General features: G+C 42.7%; 1 protein-coding gene across 1 annotated transcript in view; it reads right to left on the bottom strand.

The window, feature by feature from the left end:
• Positions 1-14,440, bottom strand: part of HARS1 (histidyl-tRNA synthetase 1) — a 38,578-nt gene that overhangs the window by 5,569 nt on the left and 18,569 nt on the right. Inside the window, exons 1-10 of the mRNA XM_083448754.1 lie at positions 13,866-14,070; positions 12,968-13,057; positions 8,123-8,242; positions 7,476-7,571; positions 6,756-6,881; positions 5,404-5,511; positions 4,504-4,602; positions 1,878-1,971; positions 1,129-1,256; positions 803-1,039 (exon numbers count right to left, since the gene is read on the bottom strand). Coding sequence (XP_083304880.1) covers positions 803-1,039; positions 1,129-1,256; positions 1,878-1,971; positions 4,504-4,602; positions 5,404-5,511; positions 6,756-6,881; positions 7,476-7,571; positions 8,123-8,242; positions 12,968-13,057; positions 13,866-13,943 — 1,176 coding nt within the window. The 5' untranslated portion in view covers positions 13,944-14,070. Of the gene's footprint in view, positions 1-802; positions 1,040-1,128; positions 1,257-1,877; positions 1,972-4,503; positions 4,603-5,403; positions 5,512-6,755; positions 6,882-7,475; positions 7,572-8,122; positions 8,243-12,967; positions 13,058-13,865 lie in introns of the transcript that reaches the window.

Here is a 14,440-nt window from a genome sequence, read left to right as displayed (position 1 = left end):
ACTGATGGACCTGCTAGCTACCATAAGGAAAGTACGCCTTTCCACCGTTTTCACAGCAGGAACAGCTTAAACACTTGGGGTCAAGACTGGCTAATAAGCTCTCTGGCTGTTAAAATAATAATACATTCATTTTTCTTTTGGGAAAAAAAAAGATCAAGGAGAAATGTGATATGAAGGTTATAAAATAATGGATTGTGCAGATAAAGAGAACATAAGACAAAATGTTCTAAGTTCTAAGTTCTAAAATGTTCTAAATGTTCTAAGTTCAAAGAACTTCAAAAAGCTGGTGTGCAAGCGTAATGTATCCTCTGAACTGAATTACATTTTTCACTTTGTATTTCCATGCAAAGTGATTCTGTAGAGAAGTTTATCCCTCTAAAGATTTCTAGTTTGGGACTCTGTACCCTGGCATACAGAGTAACCTCTTCCACATTCTGTCTTTTCGAGAGAGTTTAAGCATACACATAACTCTATCCCCATTCCATTGAGACACTGATACAAATCTCATTTAGCCCCCACTCCCTTAAATACTTGTGTGAAGGAACTATGGGGTCAGCTTGGTATGTCTACAACTATGTTGTTCAGCTAAGCTCCAGTTCCTCCAATAATGGATATATTCCTCAACATTTTGGATGAGCAGGTACTCACATGACAACTTTAGTTGATGTAAAAAGTCTCACATACAGTGTACTTAAAAGCTCTTGAGAGTCACATGGCCACAAACTCCAAAACTGACAAGCTTGTAGTTGTTTTGTTGTGAGCTAACCAAACCTTGAGAAAGGGAAAAGCAAGCAGTCCTTACCGCCACTTTTTGTTCCATGATGGAGAAGATCCGCTCAATGCCAACGCTGAATCCAACACAAGGCACTTTCCGCCCCTTGGGGTCAAACATCCCTACTAGTCCATCATAGCGGCCACCTCCAGCTATGCTGCCCACACTAACAGACTCATCTGTTTGGTCACTTTGCTGGAGAACAGCCTCACAGATTACTCCAGTGTAGTAATCCAAGCCACGAGCCAGGCTCAGGTCAAAGGAAACCTGCAAAATAGGATCAGAACCTCCTTAGCGGTCAGAAACACACAGGTGATTAGATAGACCAGGATTAGAATTGCAGTGCCCTCACTCACTTGCTCCAAAATGCCGAAAATAGTCAAGTACTCAAACAGCAGCTTCATTTCTTCAAGGCCTTCCCTAGCCAGCTTGTTCTGCGACAGCTTTGGATCTTGGAGCAACTGCTCAATCAGACTCGGCCCACCTGCAGAAGCGATACATGTGGTACGTATTATCCTCTGCAAAATATGCATCAGGACCGACAGAAAACCATCTCCTGCCAACCCAGCTCAACAATTCTTTCTCACTTCTCTGATGCAGTTGTATCTGTTTTACTATGGCTATACTAAGGTTAATAGAATTTTGGACACTTGAAAGTTAAACCCAGATTCCTTTCCCCATCAGTTAAGTGCTTTAGCCTCAATTGCCAGGACTCTCCAGAGGGGGTGAGGAGGCTGACCACCCCTTTGGTATTTCAGACTATGTGCCGAGTCAGACATGATGACCTTACAAGAAAATACAATGGCCCGTGTGCTTTTGCTTCCAGACTTTGGATTGTGCTTCTCTTTTGATCAGTATGGAGATATATTTCCCTTCTCCCTGCAATGTGTCCACGGAAATACAAGAGAATGAACAGCATCATTTCCTGTTCTCTGTCCCTCCCCCGCTCAGTTGTGTATGCATTGGTGCTAACACAACATCCCTTTCTGTGTCACAGAGATTAAACACTATCTTGAACAGCAGCTAGATGGATTGCATGAGCATGAGATCCCAAGCCCACATGCCTCAGAATAAGAATGACAAAGCTTTCCTTTTTCATACTTACCCCTAAGCTGAACATATTCACCAATATGATCTGCTATCTCTGGCGCGAGACCCTTCTCTCCAACCATCTCACTTCTCACATCATCCCAAGCCATCTGTGTACAGAATGAGAGTTATATGGTCTCTTAATGTTTTAACAAGTCATTTATCCAGTGGTTTTTTTAAACCACTTATAAGAGCCTTATAAGAAGCATTTTCCTTGTCTCATTTCTATTCTGATTCCATGGGACTTCTCTCCATATTTCAAACCCCTATTGACTAACAAATGAGAAAATCATCTCCAGAACATTCTACACAGTCCCCGAGGGGTGGCGTGCAATAAAAAAAGCAATAGCATTACTGCAGAAAAAGTGCCTCATTTGATGGGAGATACACATAAGACAGGTTCAGGCATTTGCTCTAGTGAGTATAGGCCCAGGAGTATATATACAAGCTCTGCCTCAAAACATGCACTCCCCTCCCCAGTCCCTGACCAGTCCCTGACCTTCCTTATGTTGCACAGGGAAGGTGTGCCTAGACCTTCTACTTGCAATCAGGGATCCTGATATAGCAAGATCCTTCATCACACAAAACTGCTGAGAGCAGGGCTTCCCTGCTTCTAAAGGTAAAGGTAAAGGGACCCCTGACAATTAGGTCCAGTCGTGACCGACTCTGGGGTTGCGGCGCTCATCTCGCTTTATTGGCCGAGGGAGCCGGCGTACAGCCTCTGGGTCATGTGGCCAGCACGACTAAGCCGCTTCTGGCAAACCAGAGAAGAAGAAGAAGAGGAGAAAGAGTTTGGATTTGATATCCCGCCTTTCATTCCCTTTAAGGAGTCTCAAAGCGGCTAACATTCTCCTTTTCCTTCCTCCCCCACAACAAACACTCTGTGAGGTGAGTGGGGCTGAGAGACTTCAAAGAAGTGTGACTGGCTCAAGGTCACTCAGCAGCTGCATGTGGACGAGACTACCGCTCTTAACCACTACACCACACTGGCTCCCAAATCATCAGAGCAGCACACGGAAACGCCATTTACCTTCCTGCCGGAGCGGTACCTATTTATCTATTTGCACTCTGAGGTGCTTTCGAACTGCTAGATTGGCAGGAGCAGGGACCGAGCAACAAGAGCTCACCCCGTCGCGGGGATTTGAACCACCGACCTTCTGATCGGCAAGTCCTAGGCTCTGTGGTTTAACCCACAGCGCCACCCGCGTCCCTTCTCCTACCCACACTTAATTTTGCATTAATTTGAAAAAATGGAGCAGGGAAAGCAAAATATTGTTGTGGTGCAAATTAACTAGACACTTGGGATTTGTGATACATGTACTGGAACCTATCCTTTCCACAGAAAACAATTCAAAAATGAAATAATGTTAGCATTCTGCCTTGGCCTTATTAAGTGTGTACTATTGCATGTGGAACTCTGTGTGCTATCTTGGATCTGCCATATTTGAATGACAGCCCTTTGAAGAGGTAAATAGTGTGATGTGGCAATCCAAGCATTTCAATAGGACAGAAACAGATCCACAAACTGAGCAGTTAAGCTAAGAAGTCAAGGTAATCATTACTCATTGCTCCCAGCATGTGGGATCTTAAGAAGACAGAAAGAGTAACTTTAAACTGCGGATGTCTCAAGTTGTCATGAAATACTAGACTAATGTTAATGGAGCAATTAAAAGAGTAATTATAGAATGAGTGTTGATCTGAAAACTTTATTATACCAAGATATAAACAGTAGTTATAGCGAAATATTAGTCTGCAAGATATGAGCACCGATAAGCACCTTATTTCCGAGGGTTAAAAAAGAAAATCCCTCAAGGTCAGCCTAATGAGAAACTGTCCACTGATCCCAGTTGCAGGATTGTGCCAAAAAAACAGAAGCAAATAAAAAGTACCCCACTACCACTATGGCTCATGATTATGCATTTAGTTATGTAATATTGAATGTTATCTGTAAATTGTTCTATACTGTTTCCTCTTTTCGTTTAAACAAATTCACAAAACAAGAACTTATACGCTGATCACTAATGAACCATATGTTGTAGATATCATTGCAAACGTATTTTTTTTATACAAATGGCATGAGAAGGCTTGGTCTATTTATTAGTAAATGTTATTAGTAGATATTAGTAATATTCCTATGATACTTGCTTATAAAACCCAATAAATCCCCCCTCCCCAAGTTTTTCAGAAAACAAAAGCTTCACCTCCTGCATATGTGTCAACTTCTTCCGGACTTGACAGTTTCTCTGCCACTCATAAACAGCAATCCAGTATGAGTTTCATTCTCAAGGAGCAGGGTTTCAGAAAAGGGGTGAGGGTGAATATTCAATGCTGTACCCCGAGGAAAGTTCTTAGGAAGCCTTGAAGACCCTCTTTTCTCTGATGATCATAAGCTTTGGCTTCCTAGGCCTAGCCAGCAGCCCCCAACACACTGTAGTTCTGAGGTAGGACCAAAAACTATCGAAACGTCTTCTGGTAGCCTTAGGTGCCCAACTTTTTCTTTCTTTCTTTCTTTTTTATTATACACTTTGATATTTTCTCTATGGTCACACCATGGGAAATGCAGTGGGATATCAATGCCTTTCCATGTTTACCAAACACTTGAGCCATGGTAAAAACAGTATTTTTTATCCTGATGTCCTTACCTTGTCTAGCTTGTCCACAGCAGAGCAGATGGACCGGAATTTGCTCTCTGGAACTCCACATACTGCAAACATCCCATCAAGGATACGACGGTCATTGACCTGCAGGGAAATTGAATTTTTTTCCCCCAAGTAGCAATTCATGGTTCATGCTTCTGCATGTTATTACCTCGGAGGGGCAGGAGAAAGATGAGGCTGTTGGATGGGCGGCTGCCTCTGGCTCACTTTCCTCCCTCAAGAAAGCTAAGTAAATTTTTGTGGTGAAAAAGGTCCCTGAAGTACTGTAACTGAAACCAATAGGAGTTGGTATTGAAGTACTGAAACTGAAATCAATAGGAGATACATGTGCACATGTATCTTGTGGAAACATTATCTCACTCATGGCAGAACTGAACACAGCCCTCCTCTTTCTTTCTACAGTATGGAGAAGACATTGAGCATTGATATAATTAGTAACAATCTAACTCTGAAATGGGCCTTTTCTGCAGTGGCTCCCTGCTTGTGGGGTGCTCTCCCCAGGAAGACTCATTATGTATCTTTAGGCACCAGGCAAAAACATTCCTCTTCTCCCATGCCTTTGGCTAATTAAACAATCTATGGCCTATCAACAGTCTATCTATAGTCTATCAAGGTGTATATACAAGGTAAGTGATTTCTGTTTGCTAGGACAATTCTGGTAAGGGACCTGCAAATACAAATAAGGAAAAAGCAGCAAAAGCTGGGGAAATAAATTATTTCTAATCAAATTTGAGGAAGCACAATGAATATATACTGAAAAATTAAGACAAAACCAACTGTGTTTCTCATTTTACGTTCACAGCAAAGGACAGGATTAAATAAATAGAATAGTATTTTGTGTACATTCTGGATAAAACTGCTCTAGATTTCTAGACTTGTTCTCACCTTGATAACAAATGCTCCTATTTGTAGGGCACTCAGGATCTCATGAATAATCTTCAGGCACTCCGCATCAGGAATCATGGGGTCATACTGGCCAGCAATGTCAAAATCCTGGGGCACAAATTGCAGATGTGAAAACCCTTAAAGCATAAAGCATCCACCTGAGTGACAGACGCGTAGGTTGCTCGATACATAGTTCACATCTTCCCCAAGTCTTGACAGCAAAGCAAGGCAGTTGTTTAAACCAATTTTAACATTGCATATTTATATTCTTGTAACCTGCCTTGGAACTCTATGGTGAAGGGCAGGTAAAAAATAATAGCAGCATGGATTGTCAGTCATTTGGGATTTAGAACAAGGCACACATTCAAGTATCTTTTTTCATATCAAGGTACCCACAAATATAAAAAGGTGCCAAAGATGATTAAAAAATGTTGAGGCAAATCAAGGCTGAGAAAGCATAGTGAATGTATCCAGACAAATTAGGACAAAATGTCAGTTAACTGCACTTTGGTGGCAGCCAGTAAACAAGCATGTAGGCACAGCAGTATATCATTTATACAGCACCATTTATGAACGTACAAAGCAGCATATCAACAGAAAGGAGATAAAAGCCCAGTTCAGACATTGTGCCTGAACAGAGTACTACAACACGGGGTGAGGGGCTTGCTTGTTTGGCTCTGCTTGCTGCATCCCTAACTTCCTCCCACTGAGTCCACTTAAAAGTGTTCTCCAGGTTTCCTGCTGTGAGATTTCATGGCTGATTGCACTTAAAAACAAAAGAACTGGAATCCGTAGAACTCCAATAAACTCTAGAATAAAGGAAATCTGGAAAGGAAACCAGAAAACAGGGAGTTTTCCACCTTCTCCCTCCAGGCAGTGTTATTTTCCTTATTTCTTTAAGGCAGCCCTTCCCTCCATTCCTGAAGCAGCTGATTGTCAGTCGACAGCCTAGCCACTATAGTGACTATATCTTTTTAGGCAGCTGTTCCAGGTCCTCCTATAGTTGTCAGTCAAAATGAAAACAATTGCTTGTGTGTCCCACTACCTTTAAGGTATTTTCACCAGGCTTTCACTGAATCAAGGGAAGTGTTCCTGTAGAAAAAGGGCAGGGGGGTTGAGGATAACTACAAAACACTCTGGGTGTTACATTACTGTATTTTAAGCTCTGGAAGCAATTCAGGTAGGAGAAAGACATGACAGCCAACCACAGGGGGAAATGGGAAAGGCACCAGCTGGGTCTGACTGGGAGAAGGAAGTAGAGCAAAAATGTTATATGCAGAATGAGAAGGGAGGAACGAGCAGGAAACCAATTAGAGCCATATACGCTTTAAGGCCATCCTACAGATACTCACACACTGGTAGAACTCTCTGTATCGGCCTTTTGTCATGGCTGGGTTGTCCCGCCTGTAGACCTTAGCAATATGGTAACGTTTAATATTGGTAATTTTGTTCATAGCCAGAAAACGAGCAAATGGAACCTGAGAAGAGAAGGCTAAGGAAAACATCTAAAATCCTAATGTATATAATTCAACCTATACTTCTGGATGCATTTGATCTAGTGGGTTGAAATGAGCTGAAGAAATGACTTGGCATCTGCTAGCTGACATCAGGAGGCAAAAAGAACAAGATGTGTAAATGAATACAGGCAATGCTGCACATTCACTTTTGAAAAGCTTATACTTCTTTAAATGAGGCACACCATTTAAAAAAATATATGCAAATACTCCTAAAAATTGAGAGCAACAATGGTTCCTGTGATTCAGCATCAACTGTGACCTCCTCTTTCAAAAAACAGGATTGTACAAAACCTGCTAGTCTGCATGACCCAAAGTACACTTATTACCTCAATTTTTGCACGTCACTGCCTGTTTCCACGCTTGTGACAAAGTGACAAAAAAAATGTTTGTTTTTAAAAAGAATTGTGCCATCAAAATGATGTTCCAAAAGTTTCTGAATCTACTTAGCTTGAGTAATAAAAAACCTGCGTTTTTTAATTGGAATAAGTGCAGATGTTCCTCGTTTGCTGAAGAGCAGTTTTCTGCCCAAGCTAGGAGCATGGGATTTAAGGATACAGTTAAATCATAGCGAAGAGATAGGAGCTCTCCCCCCTGATCTTTCAGATCATAGATCAGCTTGGAATCTTCTCCATACTTCCCTGTCAAAGTTTCCTAAAAAGTAAGGGACGGGAGAGGAGATAGAAAACATAAAATAAATCAAAGGCAAGTAAAGAGTTATGGTAAGCAATAGGTTTTTATAGGGCAAAACAAATGCATATTCAGGCAAATTTGCTCTTATAAAGCTGTAAGGTGCATGGGGAGGGACCTTAATAAAATCTGTATTCTTTCCACCCAACTTTTCTTCTTCCCTATGAAAGTGCCCCTTACAAAATGTATATAACAAAAACCAACAGAATAATAAACCAAATAAACTAAATAAATGTAAAACTGACACTGCAATCCTATACATACCTAGTCAGAAGCCTCACTGGGTTCAGTGTGACATTCCTGAGCAGGTGTAGGACTGCAGCCTAAGTGTAGGAAGTAATTCCACAGGAAGGAAATTCAGTGTGACACTGGCTCTTTAAAAATTTCTTTATTCCCCCTTCTGGTGTTATTATGTTTTAGAACTTGGAATCTATGTCTGACTTCTGGACTAACGCTTGACACTTCTACCAGTACCTTTCCTCAGTTGCCCTATTCCCCCTGCTGCCCCCTCTCACCTTTAGTTCAAATACTGGAGTATCTATTGTCTCAGCTCCATGGCGTTTGAAGCAATCGATGATGACGCTGAAGACTCTGTCTCTGATTGCCATCTGCTTGGGACTGTAATCCCGGGTACCCTGAAAGTCCAGAACAGAAGACAACCTGATGGACTTCTGTTCCATGGAATGCATGCTATGTTCAGGCAAAGTGAACAGAGAAGGTAGGCAAAGTGGTGCACCATTTTCAGCACTCAGTAATGGGAAGAAATTCCATGACAGCTCTTCTAGAACATGGTGCTGGTAGGATCTTACCTGAGCAGAAAGGCAAAAGAATTTGTGGTTTAAGAAAAGGTTTTAAAGTTATGACTTTGCCCTAGGACTCCCCACCCCTAAACAGGGTCATCTACCACCAATGACCCCTAAAGGGAGGGTCCTCATGAATATTATATTTTTATTTTCCTTATAAGCTGCCTTGCTTTTTGTCCCCCTGACAAGGCAGCCAAAATCTAAACAGTTATCAGTCAGAAGGAAGAAGTCTGTTACTTTGTTCTAGGGTGGAAGACCTACATGTGGAGGTCTATTCCTGATAAGAATGCAAATAAGCAATTCAACATGTTTGTAAGCCACCTTGTATATATTTTGAAAAAGTTGAGATGCTTAATCAAACTATAAAATCAACACTAAAGCGCAGGTAACTCATATATAAAACCAGCAAAGCTTTAAAACAACTATATATTATATAGTCTAAATTAATTAAAAATAGTCTGCTAACTATTTTTCTCCAGTCTGCATTGGGGTTTTATGATGCTGTGATCAGCAATTGTTTTCCTCCCTGCAGGTTTAAAATGTCATTGTTTTTATTTTAATAATTTAGAATCTTAAAATCTTATACTGCTACATGTTACAGTTGAGGTTGCAATCTGTTTTGTGAGGGTAAATATCTAAACAGTTATCAAAGGCAAAGGAACTGTGCCAAACTTTGGAATTCCAAGTGGAAGTGGAATTCAACATAAAGTTTTCAAGCTTCAAAACCTAAAAAGCCAACTAAGCTAGGAAACAAATTAACAAGGAAAACTAGCTCTTACCTTTATTACATTCTACATGAATTTTTATATTGAGCTGGGGTTTAAATGTGGCTGCTTGTGATAGTATCCAGATCTTACCAACCCAGTTCTGACCTAGCAATTGCCATACTGTACTAGCCAGTTACAACCCAAACAAGGAAGAGGCTTGTGGCACAGTAGGCAGGGATAGACAAGCTTCAGGCCTGATGTACCGACTTTTTAAAAACTAGAACCTTAAGTTCCACCAACCAGAAACAAAATGATGGCTCTGAACACTTAGAACGAAGGGCCAGGATGTCTCTGGGCTAGTCTAGTGTGCGCCTACACACAATCATGCTGAACTTCAGTCTTTTTTTCAGAACCCAGTGTGGAAAAACAGTATTTATGAAGCAGTGTGTTATTTGTGCAAGAGCATCCTCTAGTGGCAGCAAGATTTTATAACAGCTGTATTTGAGATACAGTAAATGGAAAATGGAGAGTAGGGATTTCTGTAAAGCGTTTTTCTTGTCAGTGGAGAGTAGAACATATTGGAAAGGATTAATTCATCTTCTGGTAGGCAGGGGCCAAAGTTTATAACAACTATGGTAGTGGCCAGCTGGAACAGGAGGGAACCTTCCTCCCAGGTGGTAGCCATAACTTTTAAAAGGTAACCAATTTCAATAAAGAACAATACTGTATATAAGGAAAAGGAAACCTCTTGACTGGAGCACTCAAGAAACGAATGAAACAAAGCAGTACCCACCAGAAGGTTGGGGGAGAACCCTGTGACAGAAGCTGCTGGAGCAACCTCCTGCCAAAGGATGTTTCTGCAGAGATGAACTAGTCTGCCTTAGAATGTCTGATGAACATGGCTGGATGGGATCAGGCTGCCTCTGATTTACGCAGATAAATTTATGCAGTGTGGCAGTCATATATAGAACTGCTGTGGTCACTGCCCCCTCAGAGAGATGTCAGTGGGCAGAATCTGGGATCTGGCATGATAAAGCTGTGCAATAACTACCTCTGGAGGGGATGGCATGACTTGGTCTAGAAAAACCCTGTCTCTCAGTTACTCCATTCAACCTCCTGTCATGGAGCTGGAACCCATCCAGATTTGAGTGGAGAATTAAAAAAAGCCAACAGTAAATCCAAAGAAACAAGTTCAATGTCTTCTAGATTAGTTGGTAACACCCTTTCCTCAAAGTCTTTGTGCTGTTCAAGTACAGCGTTTATCAAAATGAGAATGATGGTTCCTGTTCCAAAACATATTGGAAAAACAGGATGTTGGGGAATTCCAAAACAGTAAGACAAAGCCTTAAAAACTTATCCTTTGAAAAGTGGAAAAATGAAACCATACTAGCAGCTCAGATTATAAAGTGAAATGTAACTTTTTCAAAAATGCAAGATGTTTTTTAAAAGTCTAGGTAAATAAACAAGTCTTCCACATGCCACCAAAAACCCACAAAAAATGGAAGCTGAGGTGTCGATGTAACAAGGCCCTCTTCCAAGCAGCCATCTGCTTCAGTTTCCTTGATAGGAACACATGGAATACAGCTTCAGAAGAGGACTTGAAGGATCAGGGAGGTATATATGAAAGGCAATCCTTCAGGTAGTCTAGTCCCAAGATGATAAAATCAAAACAGGGCTCAGAATCGGAAGCAGACTGGGAGCCAGTGAATCTGATAAAGCACTAGCATAATATAATGAAAATGTCCTGTCCCAGTTATCTTGCAGTCCTGTTTAGGATCAGCAACAGTTCCCCAACCATAATTAAGGGCAGTACCACAAACAATGCATTTTAACAGTCTAATGAGAAGGTTGCTATCTCCACTCAGGTATGGTTGCAGCAGGTATAACAGCTGAAGTGGATGGAATTTGTCTAATGATTGTGCTGGATCAATAAACACCCAGATTGTGAACATGATCCTTTAGGACAGGAATGGGAAACCTGTGGTTGCTGGACTCCACAACTCCCATCAGCCCCAATTTGTATGGCCTACAATGATGGGAGTTGCAGTACAAGAACATCAGGAGAGCCATAGTTCCATATCTCTGCTTAAACAGATATATACCTGGAAGAAGGCCGGTGCAGATTTTCTTCAAGGCCAACACTTCCCAATTGTCTATTTCAACCAGGGGCGAAACTAGGCTTTATTTCATCCAGGTCAAAGACCGAGTTGGCACCTCCCACCCGCATTTCCGTACAACCACCCACACAGGATGGGAGCCTCAATGGCGCCCTTCTAGAGGCTTCACCTGGGGCAAGAACCCGGATAGCCCCCCACCCCGTAAGTCACAGCACTGATTCCAACAACGTATGGTCTTTGAAGATAAAGTGGCCACTCAGTACTACATGAAAGTTAGGATCCTACTTTTTGGTAAGAACTGCACAAGCAGGAAGATTACAATGTAAGTCCCCTTGCACTGGTGCAATGCAGCTAATTACTATGCTAAACCTCTGAACTCATTTAGAATTTGGTGCAGCAGTGCAAAGTATTTGTTATATGCAGCTAAAGTAGCCTAGCTGCACTGGGAAAGGGCAGAATTGGGTAGGAAAGTTCTCTTGGTGAGAGAGGGAGAAATGGCCAGTTTAGTCAGTGTCCTATTCGTTATCCCTGGATCCAGTCTGCATCTTGCACCAGCACAGCAAAGCACATTGAAACATGAATGGGATAGCATTGCCAGTAGCAAATCACAGCACCCTTGACACATATAAGCTGCAGCAGGAGATGCACTTCGGTCATCAGGTCACTGTTCCAAATTAATGAAACCATAGGGTTAAAAGCTGTCATTGGCAAGTTAATCAACTATACAGTAACTTTAGTCTATTCCTAAACTGGACTACAAATTACTTATTTTTATTTGAAAGAAGCATGCACTAGTGGAATGGAACTTAATCCTCCTCTCTTCTGTAGCCCCCTCACCCAGTCCTCAAAATCACCTCTGGGAGATTGGTGGACTCTCTGGAGAAGATTTTGGGAGGGCATGGGGCAGAGGGGAGGAAATGGAAGTGCCAGTGAGCTCTACTGGCACTGCTTTGGATGCAATCCATAGTGGAAAGCTTGATGTGGAAATCAACCCAATGTGCAACACCTGCAAAAAGGGCAAATTTCATGTTAGGAATGATTGGAAAGGGATTGGAAATAAAACTGCCAATATCATAATACTGTTATATAAATCTACAGTAAGATCACATTTGGAATATTGTGTATAGCTCTGGTTACCTCAACTCAAATAGTAAAGATGGAAAAGACTGAGAAAAGGTCAGCTAAAGCTATAACACCTTGTAGGGACATTTATGGAGCATCAGGTCTGAGTCCTTTCACATCTCCTATATTGCTGGAGGCTTCAAAGAAAACTGATCCCAGTTTGAGGATATAGGACTCCACAGTGAGGGGAGTAGCCCGAGGAAGGAGGGCAGCTTGGGATGTATAAAAAAAGGCCAGATATAAGAGGACTGAAATACTGCATTCAATTCACAGGATTTAGGTTCCACACCCCTGCTATGTACACTTACAAGACCCACAGAAGAGAGTGGGGCTCACTTCTAAATACACAGGGGTAGTTTGCAGGGGTAGGAGCAACATATAAATCCCCTATAGTTTCACTGAAAGACATGTTAGATTCCAGGAGGACATGACTTGAGCCATCGGAATGGAAATCACAAGACAGTCTTCCTAAACCCTCATAAGCTTTCATTTGCATAAAAATGTGCACACTTGAGAAAATGAGAGTGTACTGTACACGAAGGAATTCTGCTCTGCCATGCACTGGTGCTTATCACAATATGGGTGGGGTAGGGTGGGGCTAAAAGGTTTACCTTTGGTGTCTTGAGGACAAACTTAGGTCTGTCTTCTTCAGGACATATTTTTGCCTTCATGTCCAACAGCTTTGCCACCTGCTCTGCAATCTGAAAGGTAACATTTTTTAATCAATCCAAGTTACACAGCTTTTATCTACTTTGTATTTATACAATAGCTTTACTTAAGTAAGTTTGGTAATGGTGAATACTCTAACCCTGATACCATCCTCAATCCATTAAAACTCACCAATAATGGCAAATCCTGCTGTGGGTGAAGCCTCTCTCCTATGGTCATTTTACGAAATACAAATCTTTCAGCATAAGATGGATTTAAAACAGTTTGGATCCATTTACAAATTGCTTATTTTAATTGATGTGTGTTAGAACTCGCTTGCTAAAGAGGGAGAGGAAGGAGAAAGAAAAACAGAGGAAAACTCTCCTTCCTTGGAGGCTTTTAAGCATCTGTCAAGGATGCTTTAGCTGAAATTCCTGCAATGCAGGGGGTTGGACTAGATGACACCTGGGCGATCCCTTCCCACTCTAAAATTCTGTGATAAATTAGGTCTATTAATTTTGACATGTCCATGCTGAGACCTAGTCAGGGGGAAACATAGAATAATAATAATAAGGTCCCCGTTTCCTAATTACGTATACAGTATGTGTATATATTTTATCCTGTAGAGATCCATCTTTTTCGCCCCCGATAACGACTTGCGCGGAAACCTCTGGGTCGCTTCTTCCAGGCTGTTAGCGCCGCGGGGGCCTCCGCGCCCGCGTCCCAAATGACAGGGCCAGGCAAGGAAGGAAGGAAGGAAGGAGGCGGCGGCGGCGGCCGCTCTTCCCCGCAGCCTCTGCCGGGGCGCCGCCCGCCCACCTTCGGCCTGAAATATGAGGGCCACCCCCCGCCCCGCCTCACCTCCTCCTGGGGGGCCTTGTCCTGCTTCAGGCGCCGCACCAAGTCGGCCTGCTTCCTCAGCGACTCCTCCTCAGCCATGGCCACCGCCGCCCGCCTCGCTCAGCGGCTGAAAGGGAAAAGGGGCCGCCGGCGCCTCGGTTCTTCCTAGCTCGCTACCTCAGCGCCTCCGAGCATGCGCAGTCGCCTGTACGGAGGCTGCGAGGGCTGCCCGCTCTTTAGGGGGCGGGGCATTCAGCCACGCGCAGGCGAGGCCGGCTTCTGAGCAGGCGCACTGGCTCGCGTCGATGCCCCGAGAGCTGCCCGCACGTCAGTCTTCGGCTGGCGTCCGGGAGGCTGATGCAAGACGGGCTCGGAATGGCACGGGGAGGGGCGGGGCGGGAAATGAAAGAATGAGAGACAGGAAGTGACGCGATAGCCCATTGTTTACATGTCCCCTTCTCTGAACCCATGTGCGTATATTTAGCTCCCAAGTCTGACATCAGAAATGGCTGTGTGTGTTTAAACAGTGAGGGGACATTTCAGCCTTCCAGGATACTCTGGCAATAAAAATAAAAAATATTTCCTTAGAGCATTTG

The sequence above is a fragment of the Podarcis tiliguerta genome (assembly GCF_965153285.1).
Source record: "Podarcis tiliguerta genome assembly, chromosome: 7".
Classification (NCBI taxonomy): Eukaryota; Metazoa; Chordata; class Lepidosauria; order Squamata; family Lacertidae; genus Podarcis; species Podarcis tiliguerta.
This window is presented reverse-complemented; position numbering and strand designations above follow the sequence as displayed.